General features: G+C 33.9%; 1 protein-coding gene across 1 annotated transcript; it reads right to left on the bottom strand.

The window, feature by feature from the left end:
• Nucleotides 1-4,045: 4,045 nt before the first annotated feature.
• LOC111398799 (plastoglobulin-1, chloroplastic) lies at nucleotides 4,046-14,220 on the bottom strand. The gene is made up of 3 exons (XM_023025898.1): nucleotides 13,540-14,220; nucleotides 4,961-5,156; nucleotides 4,046-4,618 (listed from the first exon to the last, which is right to left on the bottom strand). Exons 1-3 carry the CDS (start codon nucleotides 14,121-14,123, stop codon nucleotides 4,307-4,309), a joined length of 1,092 nt encoding a protein of 363 aa, XP_022881666.1. The 5' UTR covers nucleotides 14,124-14,220; the 3' UTR covers nucleotides 4,046-4,306.
• Between the last annotated feature and the right edge of the window lie 7,867 nt (nucleotides 14,221-22,087).

The raw sequence follows: 22,087 nt of genomic DNA, 5'->3' as shown, positions 1-22,087 counted from the left end.
CACTAAACCCTAAACCTAGAAAATTTGCTAGTCCTCTGTTCCTTCAAACTCGATCGATGGTGGAAGACGAATCGATAATCTCCATAGCCAAAACTTTCCGTGTGAGGCCGAAGCTCCGACCCATGTGTTAGGGAAATTTTTTTCCCTAACAAAGGCTAAATGGCATGAAACACGATGAATTTGTTTAGGTCTTTTTATGACGATATTATAGGAAAGCGACAATAAAAAATATTTGTTCACTAATCTATTATACGTACCTGTTATATCTCGATCATTTAGTTGAGCTTGTCATTGCTTTTGGAAGGAGATATTGATGAATGATGGAAGCTAATTAATATAATGTTAGATTTGGCAAACACGATTGAAGGTTTCACAAGAACGAATATTGTGTTATATTGAAGGACAAACTTTAGTATTGATTTTAATTTATTCCTACTTTAGTATCGATTTTAATTTATTCTCACTTAAATTAAAAAGGAACTATTAAGTTTTTAAAATGTATGTCATGCAGCCTGCTGCCTTTGATTTGGAATAAATATATAGGCTCGAGGCTGGCTCGAGCTGGGCCCAGCACCCCAAAATGGTGCTTGGCCCGAGCCTTGGCTCGATTCTACTAAGTCTCGAGCTGAGCCGGCTTGAACTTTTTCCTGGCCAAGCCACGGGCGGCTCAAGCTGATGAGTCCGATTGTCATCCACCAATATTTGAACAATGTTGAACCATAAGTTCAATGACTGGATTTTATAAATTTGGAAAGACTAGTTAGATAATTTCGAATATATAATAATAAGAAAGTTGATTGAAAATTCGTTTGTACATATGTTGAAGAATCAAAAGAATTTTTAATGTATTGAATTCTCATGAGTTGCTTGCCTAGGAAAATTTGGATATTAGATGATCATTAAGAGAAGTTATGATTGAATTCCCAACATTTCTGAAATAAATTCAGGGGTGAACTTTGTGGGCCCTCTCACCTTTCTTATGGACCATCTAGAAATATTAATAGATGAATTCATTAGACCGTCACATGAATGTTAATTGTACACTCGTAAGTTGACTTTTGTGAGACTATTTGCTTAAATATCCATTTACGGGCATAATTTTCAAATTACTCTATTAGACAATTTGCCCTGATAATGTTAGCGAATCGACATCAAAATCTTTTATATGTTAATTGAGTTGATATTATATGGTTAAATGAAATTGTTTGGTACATGAATCCACCTATTGTTAAATTATTACTATTTAAAACAAAATTCTATCCATTTTATCATTAGCAAATATTATTTTATGTGCGTCGACATTATTATACATCATGCCAACATCAAAGTTTACACCATTAAAGTTGACTTAAGGCCAGAAGGCCCAGGGTCGGTCCTGTGATCGTGGGGCTTGAGGCGAACTCCATAAATTGGGCCCCCAAAATCAACGTAAATCAAAATCCAACGGTGTACTATACAACCAATTGCTATTTATAGAATGATTTGCAAATTTTCATCTCATTAGGGAATAAATTATTTATAAAGAATATACGAAATGCATCAATATTATATTATCTCTATTCTCGCACATGACGACACGAGCTAGAAGTTCGAAAGATAACTCTACTGAAATATTTATTTACTACGCTAAAAAAGAATAATCAAATCTCATATACCAATTGTAAATGCTCCAGCTGGGATTAACATATAAAAACACAATCATTTACCATTGTATTTGATAAATTTATGGCACGCCTAAAATGTGATGACATTTGATTCTAAAATAAAAAATCTCAAAAAATTGTGGCAATAGTAAAGATGGTAATATTAAGGATGGTTACACTCTTGAAAAGTATATGGGCATAATTAATTATAAAACTCTAAAAGAAATTTAAATACTTGAAATATTGAAAATGGAGATATCTCAATAAATTTGTCGTTATAAAGAAAGAAATAGAGTTAAAAAGTAAACATTGTCGACAATACTTTGTACAGACTTAGCACTTTATATCATGAAAGATTCCGAAGAAATCGAAAGAAATTCATCAAAAAATATTGATGTAGAAATGATTGACCAAAAAAAGGATGTTGTTTAGACAAAATTAAACTTACAAGAAAATCTAATTTGCAGTTTGAATACCCAAGGCAAATAGTATTTATGTAAAAATGAAATGAGAAAAATAGAGTCATAAGATAATACACAACACTTGATACCCTGATTTTTGCAAAGTCTCACATATATAGATAAATTCTCTTGTGGATGATACAAGTACAATTCGGTATCTTGTTAGCCTAACAATGCATGAGATTTGTTATGAGTCTATTGAATGTAATTATTCTAGCATTATAATAATACTATAAGTTTGTTTGAGTCATATTATTTTTAAAAAAATGACATTCTTCAACAATGATTTGACATTATTTCAATCACACATTTTCAATAAAATAATATTACACGCAAATATTAAAATTTTTCTTACTTTTTAACCACACATTTTTTATTGATTTGACATAAATAATGCATTTTTTCCTAGAATGTGACTCAAACATGAGCTATATATAAAAATTTGAAGGATTTAATATGCCCGAAAGAATTAGTTTAAGTTTTCGAGAAACTTTTTTAATCAAATTACAAAGATACTTTGCAACATGGACTTGTGCATTAAGAATTTCCATTGAAATAGGTACAACAATGATCCTACATGCACGTGTTTTTATAGAGAAATCAATAGTTGAATTTGTTATTGTTATTGCAGAAGTTGATGGTTTAAACATTATTGAAATTCCTAAAGAGCTTCTAATAGCGTTTGATTGCAAGTTGGGAATCGAACATTTAGTCAATTGAATTCTTGTTCATAAGACAACTTATATAAATACACATTCATTTGATAAATCGATAGTTAAAAAAGAGGGTCATTTTCTTTCTCGATACGATAATAAATAACATATTGATTTTGGATTATCATATCTTTATGCACTATTTGCTAATAGTTTATGATTTAGAGCTAGTTGGTTATAATAATAAAGGCTTTTATTTTAACCTTATAGAGCTTATTAATCAATTTACATGTGATTATTATAACGATTTATGTTGTAGACATGTTCACAAAGCACCATTTACTGCAACACTTAAGAAGTTAATAAACAAAATATAAAGATCTCAAGTGATATTATTGACGTTTGGTCCATTTGAATTTTTCTAGAAATGTTTCTAACGAGGCGACTCTTGAAGGATATTCAAAGGAATAATACGCTCTTTTTAATTAACTAATGTTTTGCCAATAAAATTTTTCTTAACGAGACATATTCTTTGTGTAATGATTATTCACAACGCACAAGATATTTATCGTTAACAAAATTCTATCATTTAGTCTTGTGTTACTTATTTTATACGAAACTCCCGAAAAAAGTAATAAAAGATATACATTTTTTTTTTTTTTTTTTTTTTTTAACAAATCAATATGCCGACTATAGTTAACCAAGGAGGAATATATAAATATCTTGTATGAAAGAGATGTAATTGAATACATTGACCCACAAAAATATGGATGTCATGAATTTTCATTAAATCCTCATTTGTTTTCCATTATTTGCTCATTAATATGAAAAATATGATCGTCATCCATCACATCAGACCACCATATTTGACTTTCTATCTCTTGGGTGAAATTCGTAACGACTATATTTTCATTTTCATTCTTACATTAACGTGACTCAAACGGAGTCTAAATAAAATCAATTAACCGTCTTCTGCCCTGATCAAGTTGTCCCAATAGTTTTTTTGACAAGATTTTAACAAAACGATATTTTATTAATTTTCATTTGATATTTTTGTCCCACTAGAATTTTGTCAAACAAACGAGACTACTATTGTAAATAATCTTTAAAGGGGGAGTTCTGTCCAAATGAGTCGCCGGCTGCAGAATAATTCAAACTGTAAATCTCGCTGGAACATATACATTTGGATACATCACTATATACAATTATGACTAACGATGAGTTATTGAATTGAAAACTTATTTATTTACCTAATTTTTGAGCTTAGCCAAGCATTCCCAGGCACTTGTACGAGAAAATAGACTACTACAAATTGATTGAAGATTTCACATTAAAAAGAAAATACTTGCACTATCAACGATACATGCTGTAATTATATCTATATGCACATTGCAGTAACCTTACCACTCTTATTAAATCCATAATCATTTAGTATGCTCGAATCAAAAGGCACAAGAAAATGTCTCATCTTCCCCTTTGGCCAAGTAAATAAATGCTTGAGTTTTGTGACAAAAGGATATATCTATATCTCAAAGCAGCGGGTACCTGGCTACTGATCTAGAAGTGGACTCCCTTCCTTCACGAGCACAAAAAGGCCACCATCACCTCTAGAGATTCGAAAATCCTTGTCAAGGTACGTTATAAGAAGAAAAGATTTTGCCCGCTCACCGGGAATGGGAGCCTTGAGAGGAGGCTGACCAGAAATAGTCCGTCCTATGCTTGCCACAGCATTTTGAATGGGATCCAGCGATTGCTGCAGAGGCGACAAATTTATTTTTTGGCCAAAAATGTCCAAATTTTCTGGAAGATTTATGCTTGACTTGATTTCTGGAGGATTAAATTTCCCTTCCTTAAATTGAACCTGCACAACTTCCTGAGTTAGACATTCACGGTGCAAAATGTCAAATCTTAACAGAGTATAATTTGTACATAACAGGTAACACGATAACTAAACAGAGGATGACAATTCTCCGAAAAGCAAAAGCAACAATGTTTTGAGCTTTCCAAAATATGAGTGCAATTTTATATTCCTTCGATCAAGTCATTCGGGTTTTTGAACCCTTACTCATCAATACTCAATTGTAACATGTCAAAGAATAATTAACTAATATTTGGGTAAGTAACAGTTTGTTCGTTTGATTCATTTCTACTTTTCCCCAGTATATCTTGCTATCTGCCTTACTGAGAGCACTATAATGTGTACCTGTATTCTTGATGGGCTTCGAACTTCAAAGGCTGCAGAAGCACTAAAAGAGAAAGTAGCAACAGGGCTCGAAAATGTGGTGGAATTCTCTATGGTAAGGCTGCTTGTATCAATTTCTTGGCCAATCTTATCAACTTTGAGCAAAGGAATACTGCCTACTGCCAACAGAGGCAATAATTCAGAAAATGCTGTATACCTGTTACAGAGAATCAGGTAATGGTTGTAATTTTCTGAAAGATTAAAAAAAAAAAAAATAGTATATAAATGATCACAATAGAGTAAGCTTAAACAGGCGGGTTTATTAACAGATAAGGATTAGCATGGTTGTACAAGCTTTGAACCTATATTGGGAATTATTTCTACTAGATCTATAGTGAAATGGATTCGACCAGTACCTGCAGAAGTAAAATTAAATACTGATAGATGTACTAAAGGGTGTCCAGGACCTAGGTCCAGGTGCTGAGGGATGGAATCATTGGGGAATATACAAGCCATTTGTCAGCGATGGATACGGACATTTCTCTAACAATGTTGCGGAACTTGGGGCACTTCACACTGCTTTATAAATGTGTTCTAAGTTAGGACTCAAAAAAGTCTGAATTGGGATAGATTTTTTGGTTGTATTCATTTTAAATCATCTCAAGGAAAAAGACTGGCATCTTAAATATCTTATAGCTTCTATTTTACATCAGTTTCGAACATTACTTACAGGATCACACACATTTATAAAGAAGGAAACACTCTGGCTGACCAACTTGCTAATACTGGTTTCTCTGTAGACGGTTTAAAGACTCTTGACAGCTGAAGACATGAACTCTAAACTTCATGGTTAATCAGGGCACACAGATTAAGGATTCCATATTTAGATTCAGAAAGTAAGGATGATTTTGCAGCTTTTTTAAACTTGTCATGGAGAGTATCTCGAAGTTACTTGTCCTCCATCTCCATTTCATGATTTATATTTACAGGTGTTGTTTGGTTAAAAAAAAAGAAAAAAAAATGCATAAGATAACAGAAAAATACAAATACAACCTGCCCCCTTTGCAGTACAGAGATGATTCGATGCCCAATCATGTGTTCATTCTATTCATGATAGTATAAGATTATCATCAATCCAGTTCAATTAATTTAGGCATTTCTCTTGAATTATACCATTACAATATTTAAAACTCTTGTAATACAATATATGCACAGGCAAATACTTTAGAATACATTTTTTTAACTATGGAACATATGAATAAGAAAACAGAAAAATCGGTAACGAGCAATGAAGTCAGTATCGTATCAACTATCATATAATATTTCTATTTGAAATAAGCTGCAATACCTTATTTAGGATTTTTCATTTTTTCATTTTTTTTTTGACAGCAGTGTCTTGGTACTTATGATACTTTCAACTTTCAAGACACAGGTAACTCCAATACATGGTCTTATTCCAATTTTCATTGCGTTGTTAACTTGCTTAGGAAGAATTTGACGCAAGAGTGTATAATTTGTTAACGGACAAGAAAAGGAAATGGTGCAAAGAAGAGAAGAATTGAGAGCAAAAAGAAATCTATTTTATTCATATAATCGGATTGAATATTACAATGAATAAGTCTTTTATTTATAAAGCAAGAAATTGAAAGAAGCTAAAATAAAACAAACTTCTAATAAATTAAAATCTTATCGAAATACTTGAACTAATCTAGCTACTGTTTGAGATCCATTAAAAATAGAATCTGCCAATTTCATTTTCTACCACCGTGGGACTACACTCAGTGCATTTGTCGCTTGGGGTAAGAAAAACACATTTCATCGAATGGTTCTAACTTGTTCATGTTGGTTCCATTTGGGCGGGTTATTTCTATAAAATTGATTTTGAGTAATGAGGGTGTTTTCGTCCAATTGGGTTTCAACTTGCTGTGTCGATATTAGTGTGTCTGACAATACTTTAGCACAATGGTTGTTTTATTAGTATATGTAGAAAGCCTATTTTTTATTAGTTTATGCCCAATGAATCGGTTGATAGGAATCGCGAGATGGATAAATATTACAAGTGATAAAAACCTGATTAAAATCTCAATTTAATGAGATTCAAACAGGGCCTAATCAAATGCTAATATATATTTTAAACCTATCTCTTATTTTAAAATCCTAATAAACTATGTCTCTATCTTTATCCGTATCTCCATCATTTCTTCTAGAGAACTCAACTCTGACAAGGTAGAACGAAACTTTATACTCTATGGAGGTCAATCTTTTATCTTAACTAAGTGTCGATATTGTACCCTTGACAATATGTGGCTAAATTCATCCCGAGTGGGATGATCTTTCTTATGACCCAAATATTGAAATTGATCATGTGGCATTAATTGAATCTACAAATTATCCCTTGGTCTGACCAAGGAGGACGTATTGAATTCCAAATAGTAACAAGTTATGCAATTTATCCACAAAATTTTCGATTGGTTGTACAAAAAGAGAAGTGCAAGGAACTAACTTTGTAGATTGGCCAGCAGAAAAAAATGAGTGTAACATTAGAAGCTCGAACATTTCAATAAGGAAATAATTTTGCTATATTAAAAATATAACTTTCATGCAAGTGTGACGACCAATCAAATTGCTTACCTTTATATGCATGTTTTAGGCTATTGGGTTTGGTCAATGATGGACGGGGCGGTAACGTAAATGGAGTACCCGATAAGTTAAATGGTGTTCGACTGACAATGAGTAATATGTTGATTGGAGCACTAGACGAGAGGCCATGGAAGTCGAAGCTTGACATAATGGTGGAAGAGAAGGGAAGGTTGTAGAGGTATTGGCATTGTCGTTGAATGTGAAACCACGAAACGGTGAAGCTAGTGCAAGACGGTCAACGACTGCTATGAATTGGTCAATGGATAATGGTGCCCACAATGAGGTAGATTTCACTGAGGGAGTAGCTTTCGATTAGGTTTTTGGATAAGACGGAGTTTGAGAATATGCGTCGAGTTAGGTTTAGGGGGTGTTTGGGAGTAATTTTTCACACCAAAAAATTGATTTTTTGAACATAATTTCACTATTTCAGTCCTAAAGTTTGACTTCTTCTCTTACAAGTGGCCCTCACTTTTCTCCTAACGGTCAAAAAATCAATTTTCAAAATCGCTCCCAAACGGAGCCTTATTGTAATAAGCTGGACTTGTTTCTAATATGATGGTGGGCTAGGTATGGATGGCTTTTGGTGTAAGGAATAATGGGCTGAAGGATATGTTTTGACTTTTGGGCTAGGGTATACATGGCTTTAAGGCTGATACGGGAAATGGGTTGGGTTGTTGGGTTGGGTTGTAGGTATGGGTTTTTTTGGAATGGGTTGTATTAATTTGTTTGGTTTATGGGCTGTTGGATGGTATACAAGTGGGCTGTTTGGACTGTATGGTTTTGGGTTCGGTAATTGCTCTTCTGTTGGGTGTATATGTATTTGGTGGGCTATAGTTTTGTTTAAAGCAGCACAAATTTGGGCGACCCTTCTGAAATTGAGGGTTTGAAAACATGGAGGACACTAACAAATGACCTTTTTTTTTCGATTTTCTAAAACTAAAACAAACACCAAGCTAAAGATGAATAAGTCGTTACCCTTTTTTTGGACTTCTATTTTTCTTTCCAACTAACTAAAGAGAAAAAATTGCACATTTGATTGCAGCCAAGATGAATTTTTCTTGTGTTTTGTGCTGTTCAGATATGATGTGTTGTGTATGAAAGGTGATTATATGGTTTTGGATGGGTGGTGAAAGGTTGGGGTGTGTGGATGGATTGAATGAAAACGGTTGGTTGGTTAAGGTTTGGGGATTTTTTTTAGATTTGAGAAGGTGAAGGTCAAAGAAGAACGAATTGCTTTGATACCAAATTAACACGAACGTATAATTTGTTAACAAACAAAAAAAAAATGGGGTGCAAAGAATAAAAGAGTTAAGGCAAAGAAAAATCAATTTTATTCATGTAATCAGGTTGAATATTACAATGCATACGTCCTTTATTTATAGAGCAAGAAACTGAAAAAAGCAACAAGTAAAACAAATTTCTAATAAACTAAAATCTTATCGAAACACCTGAACTAATCTAATCTAATGTAAATATATTTTTATCCAAACTCTTATTTTAAAATCCTAACTAAACTATATCTCTATTTTTATCTGTATCCAGTATCCCCATCAGAATTGCCGACCGGTTTAGAATAATTTTCAGAGGCCAACAAAAATAAATCCTCATATTTCCTATCCAAAGTCCTGGTATTGTAGTACGTCCTCTAGGTATATAAATATTTTTGTAACCTTTTTAGTTTCTTTATTCAACAAAATAGATCATTATTATGCTTAGTTGGGTGGGCTCGTCTAAACCCAGTGACCATAAAGTCCTCTCTTCCCCTCGTCTCCATCTTATCTCTTCTCTCATTCTGAAGCAATATTCTTAGGTATATGTTCATCAACACCCAAACCAGCCAAAAGATTAACTGAAACCATCCTTTCTTTGGAAAATCATCTCTAAAACCTTCACACACACATTAGCCTTCTAATCGACATCAAACCTAGCGTAAAATTTACTCTGGCTGGTGTTATTACTTCAACTTGTGTCATATTTCAAAAGGAATGATGAGTCAACATTCCTTTATTGGCTTCATTCACTGAAGCGACATTTTGCTAGGTGTCATTTATCAGGTGGTCAAAGAATTAGGGCTGTCAAGATGAAATCTGTTGGCAGAGCACCGTTGTGCTATCACATTGTAAACGATAAAAGGATTATTAAAAAGGTCATCTAATAAGCACTTGGCAAGACACGAAAGACAAGCTTATGAAGAAGTTAACACCTGAGTATTGCTTCCATTTATCATACGATATAATGCAAATGAAACATCTCACTTCAGACATTCTCCCCAATATTCTTCAGACCTTTTTGTTGCCAACACAAAATTCTTTCCAAGGAAACATATTGAAACAAACATGCAAACTTGCAAGAATCCATTGTTAGACTAGAGAGAGGAAAATATGAAAAAGAAGGCAAAAATGTTTTAAAGAAAGTGTAATTTTTTTGTTAAATTGAGAGCATGAACACTAGGCAATACAAGAGACTCATATTTATATACAAAGAAAAGTAACAGATATACACAAAATGTAGCTCGATATACTCTTCGTATCCGTTGATTAATTTGTTTCTAATGCATCTAAACTTGAAACAACTTCTATGCATTTCACCATAATTGATTTGTATTCATCTGATTCCAATGATCATGAGCTATATGGATCAAGTTGCACCTGTTAGACTCACATTTATGTTCAAATTTGATGGCATTTGACCTTCGTTATCCCCAACGTATATCCATTTACATGAGCAGTGCCGTGTGAGTTTGCAACCTTATCACTCCGATAATCTTGGGTCACCTCAATAGCTGCTGTTGCCGAGTTGTGATGTGCTAATATGGAGAAGCGTTCTTTCAGAGAAGGCAGTCACTTTATAATAGAAGAAAAACAGACACGGCTATTGAGATTGTTGAATCGCCTATTGAAGTAAAAAAAAAAATTTAAAATTAAAAATAAATAAGCTATGAAGAAAGAATGGAAGAGGTTATGGAAGGAAAAATGGTTTAAATTCATTATCTTGAACAGGTTTCATCAAAGCAGAAGGCTGTGGAAGAGCAGGTCAGTGTGGAAACAGCAATGATCAGGTCCAAGAGTTCTGCTCTAAGAATTAAGTTCTTCAGTGTTCTAGCAGGAAAAGGAGAAGGAAATAAAATAGAAGGCAACTCAAAACCAAAACAAAGCTGAAAATACAGAGAGCAATCTTACTGCACCTCACACTCGTCGGATACCTTTGGATTCTCTATCATTGACTGCAGGTGCTCATATTACGGGTTACGTATATAGTTCTTCCCAAAAAAAAAAAATACCCTTATATGGTAAACCCAATGACGGTGCCAAGCTTCCAACTAACGGCAGCACTGGAAACCGTGGACGAGCTTTTCAAGAATATCCCTATGGTGCTATGTTTCACAAAGAGGATATTTTATTAGCAGGAATTCCTTTGTTAAAGGCGATCTTTTGTAGGGAAATGGGCTTTCTTGGCATTTGATATTGATGGGCAGTTAAAAAAATAGGAAATATGTTCAGTGTGTTGAAAATCCCATGTTGGTAAAGGAGGAAGCTCAAGTTAGGTACAGACACGTGATCTAGCAAGTTTGGTTCCAAACATTTGTCTTTTGAAATTTTAACTCTTCAAACTGTTGGGTGGCATGAACACTGAGCCGAATTTAACCGATTTGAGGAGCCCTAGACAGGTATTAAGGATCTGAAAGAGAGGCTAAAGAGCGGAAGCAGTCATTGTGCAGAAGAAAAAAAGTGAAATTCGACGAAGTGCTCTTCAGACCACTCTTGATAATACTTTTGTGCCAAAGTCTTACTCTCATGCTTCTACTCAAGAATGTTGGCAGCAAGCTATGTCAGACGAATTTCAGACTTTTCAAGACAATTGCACTTGAAATATTGTTACTTGTCTTTTTGGGATCAAGCCTCTTGGGTGCAAATAAGTTTACACCATCAAGTTGCACGCTGATGGATCTATTGATAGATATAAAGCTTGTCTAGTGGCACTTGGGAGTCGCTAGGAGAATAGTATTGATTATGAGGAAACGTTTGCTCCTATGGCCAAGATGACTATTGTTCGCACAGTTATGGCCATTGATACTTTGAAAGGATGGCTGCTTCACTAGAAGGATGTGAAGAATGCATCCTTGCATGGAGATCTGAAGAAATATTTTGGTATGTTTCCTTTTCCTTCTAATGAGGTTTGTCGCTTAAAGCGATCCTTATATGATTTGAAACAGCACCACGGACATAGTTTAAGAAATTTCGCTCTATGTTTTTGGATTTTACTTTTACTCAAAATCGTTATCACTCTTCTCTCTTCTTTTGCACAACTTCCACTGGGATGGTTATAATTCTTGTATATGTAGATGATATTGTGATTGCAAGATTCGATCTTCAGTTGAAAGACCTCGGTCCCTTATAGTACTTTCTAGGACTCGAGGTCCAATATTCATCATCTAGCACAATCTTGCATCAGAAGACGTATACATAAGCGCCACTCTCACTAGCCGATCTTCAGGACAGTAGTTTAGCTCTTACCCATATGGAGGTCAATTTAAAGCTAAGTCAGGAAGGTGGCAATTCCTTATCTAATCCCTCGTCGTATCGATAGTTGGTGGGCAATTTCAAATATTTGATAATTATCAGACCTGATATTTCCTTTTCTCTCCAACAAATCAGTCAGTTTATGCAAGCTCCATGCCAGACACATTTGGTTGCTTTTCGTTATCTTCTTCAATATCTTAAAGGTATCTCTGGCTGTGGTTTGTTCCTTCCACCTAGTACTTCATTATAGTTGGAGGGATTTTATGATGTGGACTAAGCTAGTTGTGTTGATACTTGGCGCTCTATCACTGGGTGGTGTATGTTTCTTGGTGGTACCCGTATCTCTTGGAAAAGTAAGAAAAAGGCTTGTGTCTCTACGTCTTCTACTGAATCTAAATATTGAGCTATGTCGTCAGCCTGTTTTGAAATTGGCGTTCCACAACTTTCTCCTACTCCTCTCCATGTTGATAATATGAGTGCTGTTCAGATAGCTAATAATCCAGTCTTTTATAAGCATACCAAGCATATTGAGGTAGATTGCCATTCTATTCGTGAGGCGCTTGGTTGTCAAGAGATTTCTCTTCCTCATCTCTCTTCTGGAAATCAAAAAGCAGATATCTTTACCCAAGCTTTATCTCACCATCGTCATCGATTTATGGCTGACAAGTTGATGCTTCTCGATCGTCCAACATTAATTTGAGGGGGGAATGTTAATGGATTGTCAGATTATAGGCGATTTGTGTTTACTTCCTTAAATAGGAGATCTGATTACATTTCCAAATTGAAGGGATTTGCTTGTACATAATTGTATAATTCCTAGTATAGGGGATTTCTTTGTAAATTACCATATTTAGAAGCAGTAATTCTTCTATCTAGGAATGAGAAACTTCTCTTTGGGAACAAGGAGGAGTACATAATAAAGAGGGTGTGTCAGTACTTGTTGGTTAAATCTAAACAGCAAGCGCCTTATTCTATTAGGAAACAAAGTCACATACACAGAGATACCCATGTCCACCAGTGGCAAGTTCAGTGGGAAATGACATCAAACAAAAATTTAAGGCTAAGCCATATCCTAAATTCCAAGAGATGTCTTTGCAACAAAAGAAGCTGCAAACAAGTTCTTTAAATCTCCATTACTATTCTTATTTTTATTGGATCATCCAGCCATTTCAACCCCTAAAATATCTCCATCCTCTATAACATATTAAAACAAGCTCATTTTATTCATATTAAAAAGACATTTTTAAACACAAGAACCCCTTCTCCATCCTAATTGATATTTAGAAGCTTCTCAAAGTTTTGAATATTTTCAGCCTTCAAATGAAAACTTCCACCAACTAAATTATATTCAAATCAACGTATAGACATCAAATAATCACAAAATACGGACTGCACGGTATGTATATGTTTTTATCATATAACAGGGAAGCTAGGACTCACACTAAAACCCAGCTGCCATCGAGCAAATCGGGGCTCTCGGTGGGTGCCGGAGTCGGATTGGAGGCCTCCAACTGCAAAACGAGCTCAAGAGCCTCTGCCCGGACCTCTGAAGATGCACGGAACCCAAAGTCCGACCCATAAACCGTATCCAGCAGTGCCCTCTTCAGCTCGTAAACCTTCCCATCACCATCTTCCTTCAAACTCACACCACCACTCACTTCAACGCCCGGGCTCCCGTTGCCCACGTCCTTCCCAGTCCATTCATCCTCGTCCCTCGGAGGATCCGGGCCCGAGAATTTTGACACAGGTTCGGGCTCCGGCTCCGACTTCTCCCCCCACTCGTCGACAAATGTCGGTTTTTCAGAAGATTCATCAATATTTCCGGATCCCGCTTCGGGTGTCGACCTAGAAGGTGGGTCAGTGGGGTCATTGAAGGAGTAAGAAGAGTACGAGGAGCGTATCGATAAGAGGAATCTGGGTTTAGAGGTTAAAGATACAGAATGGGGTTTGAGTGATTTTGGAGTGAATTTTGAGAATTTGAGTGAAGGGAGACAGTAGAGATATTGATTGAGTAGGAGAGACATTAAATACTTTTATTGTTCAGTCAATCGAGGCGGAGGCGGAGATTCAGGTGCAGGTAAATTTTTTTGTGGTAATGGTGGTGGGGATTCTTTCTCAGTCTTCTGCTGTGTTTTTATGCATCACAAAATATCGAAAATGGTTAGTCTCGTGAGTTAATTTAGCAAAGGTGACTGAAGTTTACAATTAATATCAAAATGGTCATTAAAATAAATTTGTCACACCAGAAGTCACTCAAATTTGTAACATTTACACTAGAAACCTCAACCTAAAACCCCACATCACCGTTTAATTTCACCGTGGATGCTCATAATTAATGGGACATGAATTTTGCCCTCGTCTAGTAAATTAGAGCTTCTAATTATAAATACAATTTTGTCTTGGATGGCGTACAAAAAAATTCATTTATATACAAAATGAAATTTAATGATCACACATAAATCTTTTGTCAAGGTTCCAAATCTAGCAACGAGTAGTGTAACCATTACAAAGAAATTACTTTAATTCCCATTTAAAAATATATCACAAACTCTGGTGACCATTGCTCAACACCATTTTAATTGATATATGGAGACACTGAATATTTACATATTGCTCTATGACATTCAATTTGAATAGAACTAAACTTTAAAAGAGTTCATAATAATCTTATTGCATACTTATTCTTCTCCTATTTTAGTAATAACTAAATGCATGTTGATTATATTTTTGAGTTACGAAAGCAAAGTTGTTTGAAGATATATTTTTGCTCATCAAACTATGTGAGACGAGTTGGGATTTGCTCTCCACTCAACGATTCATTGACATATCACTTTAAATTAACATATCCAATCATTCTTTTATAGCCACTTGTGCTTAAAAATTAGGTGTACAATGATGTGTTAGTTAATTATTGATGGATAGTAGATCTCAACTCATGTGAGACAACTCACTAAAAATTATGGTCTATTAATGTTACGCAGACATAGTAAGAGAGTAAATAGTCTCAAGTCTTTAGAAAAAATTTCTAATATGTCCGGTGAAAATTGAATTTTATACTTTTGACTTGAATTAAAGTTGTCGATAATAATCTTGAATCTACCATGTATTATAGATGGCAATTATTTCTCCCATCCCGTCTCACCTCGTATTGCCCTATCCCTAATAGTAAATGGGATGGGAATTTTTTATTTTATTAAATTTACATTATTTTTAAATTTACATTATTTTTATGTTTTTCCATTAAAATGTATTCAAAAAATTTAAAATTTATATAAAAAAAATAATTGATTTATTAAACGGGAACCTTTTTAATCCCATCCCACCTGCGTCGATCCCGAACTTGTACCATTGTCTTCCGAAAATCCATTATAAGACAGAATAGGATGGTAAGGGTTGCATCAATCCTGTTCCACCCTATCACCTTCCTCAACATAGATCAATCAACAAATATATGGAAATGATGATAGCTAAATGTTAAGACAATGAGTAAGATATTTTGAATTTTATTCTCAAGTTTCAAATATTTTGTCTATGTACTTGTTCACAGTGTTAGGTTTTCATGTAATTGGCAACTTTGTAAACAAAATGACTTAAATAAATATGTTGTAAAAAGTAAATGAGTTAGTTACAATATTGTATATTTGAGTTAGATAAGTTAGGACTCGAGTTCAGAATAAGGAAAGAACAGACACTGCAATTTCATTAGCCTATTCCATGGATGTTGCTCGAGTGACAAAAACAGAGACCCCATCGCTCACCCGTCGTCCATCTCTCGCTCAAGCGATTGACTACCGCTCGCCTATCGCTACTTCATGTAAACCCTACTTCGCATTTTTGCAAAGTTTTACACAGCCTAAACTATCTAATTGTCATCAACTATAAATACTCAGTGCCTTGCACGAAATTTTGGGGTGGTTGTTCATTGTGCATCTTCTATATAACACATTCATAACATTTTTTGAAGATCCAAGAGCTTGTTCATGTATTTATTCAATCCACTTACTATCGAGATTATACAACCATAGATTGGAAGGAAAAACATCAAATCCATTGAATCCAAAACACCTACTTCCTAAACACCTTTAGAAAGGTACTTTCTCAATTGAACTTCTGAGACTGCTGAAGATTAAGAGAGTTTGGACTACAAGCACAGGAAGAGTCAAGAATTGGTCATTCTTAGGGATCCACATGGAAGAGGAAATTATTGGAGATTGGGAGTGGGTGGTTTCAGCAGGATCTTGGAGGTTATAGAAAGTAGATCTGAAAGTCTAATATAGTTAGTTAGGCAGCATCTAATTGTAAATCTATATTATCTATAGTGGAAGTATCTGACTTGGTTTTGGAGTTTTTACCCAGTTGGATTTTCTCCGTCAACATATCTGTATCTGGTGTTATTTATTGCGTTCTTATTTCAAACTGTGGTAATTCAACATAGGATAATTTGGCTGTTTGATTAATCATCCAGAAACGATTAAAAAGTGACTTGTTGCTTTTAATTGTTTTAATTCTACACGTAAGGTCAAATTAGTCAAAAATCCCGAAATTTTCAAGTGGTATCATAGCTTAAATTCGATTCATGCCCTTAGATTTCTAGATGAGTAGTTCATTATCTGTCTCACTATATTTTGATGGCAGTTGTTCACGAAATTATTGTTCAATCAAAATAACCGCAAGCGTACGTTTCATTAATAAGTAATAAAGTGAATTTTGAGTTCAAATATCGTTCCACAAAAATTGTACTAGTTTAAATTCAAATTATCTTCACCTTAACCGAAACAGTAGAAAATTGTGATTTTTCGATAAATTAAATGATCTACTTATGAATGCAAAACCTAATGTAACCAAACTAAATGCAAAAACTGAATTAAATGCAAGTTTTATTAAAATATGATGAAGAAACGCGTACTAGAATTCCGAATCCCCTTTAACCCGAATTTTATGAAATTGATAACACGATTCAATTATGAAGACTACTATTTCTAATTTGTTTAACAATCTCTTTCGAGTAGAATTAAATCTATTTTTACATGTGACATGACTATATTTCTATGACGGATGTGAACATATAAAAATGCATTAAAGATTTATGAATACTTAAAGATTACGTAAAACATATCGGTATATTTCTATCTCCTATCTGACTTTACGATAATTGACATAATGTCTAATTTATTTTTCATCTCTCGAGGGTAAAACAAGGCACAAAACTCATACAACTAATGCGCATAAAATTGTAGAGAAAATAAAATCTATGCCAATCATTCAATAATTAAAAACGTGTTTTGACATCAAAAAATAAAATTCAAAAGTTAAAAGTTTATAATATAAGGTTCATCGTAAATTCTAGCACAAAATAATTCAATCGAGCATAATGTTGAAATTTAATAAAGAAATGATAAAAGACATCACCAAAATTGATGAAATGTGATTAATATACGTTAAATGAATATCGAAAATAGTTAAAGTTACATCAAACGCGTTTCTTAAAAAGTTTACAAAAAAAAAATATTAATAGTATAATTAAAAAAATTAAAATTAAAATTTAAAAAAAAAACTTGTCTGTGCAAAGTCAACAACTGTGGGCGCAAGTGACCATTAAGCCCTCAATGTGTTAATTAGTGTAAGGTGAGATTTTCAAGGGTAAAGTGGGAAAACAATGTAAAGGAGGAAAAAAAAAAGACAAACTACTATAGCAAAATCGGATAAATTGGAGTCAAGTGTGAAAACGGCTGTGACATAAATGAATAGTAACAAAAGCCTCTCTTTTAAGAGAGTAAAGATATACACACACACACCTCAGCCCGCCTCCAAAAGAAAAAGACTCCCATTGGTTAAAGACTTTTTTTTTCCAATTAAAAGTCCAAAAGAAAGGCTCATTTAATGTAGTGTTTTCTTTGAAGTCCTCAATTCTTCCATTTAATGCAAATTAATCATTTTCTTCATTTTCTCCTTGATTTTGATCCTCCAAATTTTATTCTGCGAAATTTTGTCCACAAATGTCTATTTAATAGTCAATTGATCATTTTCTTTTCCAATTGCTTCAAAACAGGTCCATAACTAAAAACGAAAGAAAATTAACCCAAATTAGGTAGAAAATAATGATTTGACGACATAAAAGTTTAGTTATATAGTCCAACTAAGTGCACAAAATATACTTATCAGCAGTAATTATGCCACTGGAAGGTTAGAATGAGAGCATTTTTAAAATCTATGGATGAATGCATTTGCTTGAGTGTTGTTAATAGTTAAGCTGCTCCTAGTGCTACGGTTGATAATGTAGTGATCCCCACTCTCATTGTAAATTGGACAAAAACAAATCTAGATAAATGTAATTGGAATAACAAAACTTTGCATGCGTTGTTTATGGCCGTGCTACCTGAAGAGTTTAGGCGAGTGTTCATATGTGTGGTAGATAAAGAGGTTTGAGATATTTTACAGACCACACATGAGGGAACTTGGGCTGGTAAGAACTCTAAATTGTAAATGCTGACCATTAGGTTGGAAGAAATTAGGATGAAAAAGGATGAGACCTTCGATAAATTCTATGTGAGTCTATATGATATAGTTAATTCTAACTTCAATTTAAGTGAGAGAATCCCGGAGCCTAAGATAGTTAGAAAAATCCTTAGATTCTTACCCGAGCAATTTAAGCCTAAAATCACGCTATGTAGGAGAGTAAGAATATAGACTCTATTAAGGTGGAAAAGTTGGTTAGATCTCTCCAAACTTATGAACTGGCATTAGCTAAACCCACAAATGATAAATCTTTGGGCTTAAACACTGTGAGGAATAGTCGTAGAGAGTCTTTAGATTCAGATTCTCCTAATGAAGAAGAGTTAGCTTACTTTACTAAAAAAATCCAAAAAATATTTAGGAATAAAACAAAACCTCAAGAGAAGCATAGAAATGGCCTTGGTGAGTTTAGGAAGAGTTCTAATTTTGTGAGATGTCATAACTGTCGAGGTTTCAATCCTACTAAGATTGAGTGCCTTGCAATAGGATAAATTCGGACAAGCCTATGAATGCTACTCATTGATGACGAGACTAGCTCGAACAATTAGAGTGATAAATCAACACGTGTGGAAAGTGGGAAATATATTGCCTTTACCGCTAGAATTAGGAGTGGATCTGATAAGGAGAGCGACAAAGCTGAGGATAAAGATAGTGGTGAGGAATTAGAAGAAGATTTTGATAGTGAGGAAGATATTCATGAGGCTTATGATAGAAGCTATGATGAGAGCATTAAGATTCTAACTATGAATAAAACCTTAAGTACGAAGGTCAAGGAACTCGAGTTGGAAAAAGAGAAATTGTTAGCTTGCCTTCAAGAATCTACATCAACCCTGAATGAGTTGAAATCTATGAACAAATCTTTAGATACTCAAGTTAAGTATCTCATCAGTAAGTTTGAGAAGACCTCTAGGAGAGCTAGTGAGATGACCATTGAAAATGAAACTTTAGAAATCCAGGTTAAGAATCTTTTGAGCGAACTAGAGTTTTCTAAGTCTCAACTTATTGCATTTTCTAGTAGTTCTATGAAGCTAAATAACATCCTAGAAATGGACAAGCCTGCTCGTAACAAGGTCTAAGATATAAGGAGAAAGATCATAATGTTGTTGGTACATCCAAAATAATTTGTCTCTGCTATTGACCATTCTAAACATGTGCCTAATCCTGAACTTAAGAATATGAGATTTGTAGAACAGAGGCCTACTGAACAACGTAGGACCCGCCAACCTAGAAATGGAAATCAGCGATCACAAAAATTTGGTCCAAGGTTTATCCCTACATATTTTCATTGTGAAGAGTTAGGACACATAAGACCTAGGTGTCATAAATTTTTGAACTTAAATAGAAACATGAACTTCAGTGAAAACAAAATTAGGAGTTTACTGGTCAGATTGACTTCCTTAATGAGGTAAGTCAATTGACCATGTTAATGACATAGATGATTGGGAATATTTCTTTCACTAAGCAGCTTTGGGTGAAAAAAGTGATCTGGAAAATCTTGAAATAGATCATATGCTCTTAAAGGTAAGAGCGTTTGCATATCTAGTCGATTAGGTATTTCTATTGCATTTTTGTGCTTTATCATTGCGTGTCATTGATTTATGTATGCATCATATTTGTTAATTTCTTTTCTAAGTAGAAGTGCCAGGCACTTTTTTTTTTTTTTTGGTGTTTGACATTTTTTGTATGCTTGGTCCATTCATGTTTTAAAAATAAAAAAAAACAAAAAAAAATTGAAATTTTAAAAAATACAAAAAAAAAAGAAAGAAAAGGGAAGGGAAATTGTTTTTATAGCATGATATATAATAGAGCATTGCTGTATGTACAAAAATCATACACACAGAAACACCTACAGAGTAGACATAGCACTGGGGGTGGGTGATTTTTTGGCATTTTTATCACAACATGGGGCCCACACGATAGGAGATTTCTGGTGCATTTCCGTGAAACAATTTTCTGTACAAGTGGAATTGCTGTATATAATATACTTGAATTTGTTTTTGTGATCAAGTATGAGTTTAATTGATGAGTTGTAGTATAGTTTCCATTGCTTGCTTAGGTTATTATAGAATACTTAGTATATGTGTTTTCAAGTACCATCTGCATTGCACACACTATGATATTGTTAGTGAGAATCAATCGCGTATGTGAAATTTGGGATGACAGTCACATGTTAATAATGTGACTTTAAACATGAATTGACCTTATTTGTTAGAGCGTTTGTTCCTTGTAATAAATAGCTCAATATCTTATGTTCTTATTCGGAGTTTATTTAACTTGAACAATTAAGCCTGTAGGGTTTTTTTATAACTTGGTGCCTATGGTCAATTAACTTGGATTAACGGGCCTAAAGCTCGTTACGAGGTCATTTTAGTCACTTAATAGAGAATGACTTGCACATTCTGCACTTAAGATGTCAAAAAATATGATGAGCGTAAAAAATATTGAAAGATATAAAAAATTTATGTATGCTCAAAATCAGAGGGAGAAAAAAAATCATACAAAATGAGCTTTTATTTAAAGGTCCTAATATACTTTAAATGATTTGACTTTCATAAGTAGAAGAATAAACTTATTGAGCGTGTCCCATCTCACAAAATTAAGGTCTTGCTTATAAAGGATTAGTGACACTTTACACACATGTGTCACTTATACAATTTACTTCGTGTTAACTTGAACTAAATTTCTGGTAAGGTTTACTTATCATTGATTATGCTTGTACTTGCTACCAACTGTATCTTTTGAGTTGTGTATTGATGTTAAATTTTTTTTTTGATATTGATCATTTCGCCATTGTGACAAAGAGGGAGAGTGATTATTTTGATAGGGGGAGAGTATATGGAGGGAGTGACTTTATCATCTATAACATCTTTATACCTTGAGAGAAAACTGCATGCTAGGGGAGAGTGAAATGACTAATTGATTAGAGTTTCCAGTAAGGAAGATATTTATTAGTTTCATTACATTTCATATTATAATGCATAGCTATTTGAGTTTTTGATGTCTTGTAATATGAATGTTTCAGTTGGTATTTTGATTGACATTAGTATTACTTCTTATTCTAGCATGCTTATTTATGATCATATGCCTATATTGCTATATTCCCTATATCACGTGGTTTTACACTTGGTATTTGAGTTGTTGATTTCAGGAAATAGGCTTGACAAGGAATGCAAGAAACAAAGTTTGGATAGATTAGATATTTGTGTTTTTACTACATTGACTTTAATTGTATAGTTGGTCACATAATGTCAAATAAGGAGTTTGTCAGGTTTTATGTAATTGGCAACTATGTGAACAAAATGATTGAAAAAATATGTTGTACAAAGTCAAGAAATTAGTTGCAATATTATATAGTTGAGATAGGTAAGTTAGGGTTCAAGTTTAGAATAAGGAAAGAAGAGACGCTGCAATTTCACTGGCCTATCGCTTGGATGTTGCTCGAGCAATAGAAGCAGAAACTCCGTCACTTGCCTGT

This window comes from Olea europaea, chromosome 8, assembly GCF_002742605.1.
Source record: "Olea europaea var. sylvestris chromosome 8, O_europaea_v1, whole genome shotgun sequence".
Taxonomy (NCBI): Eukaryota; Viridiplantae; Streptophyta; class Magnoliopsida; order Lamiales; family Oleaceae; genus Olea; species Olea europaea.
This window is presented reverse-complemented; position numbering and strand designations above follow the sequence as displayed.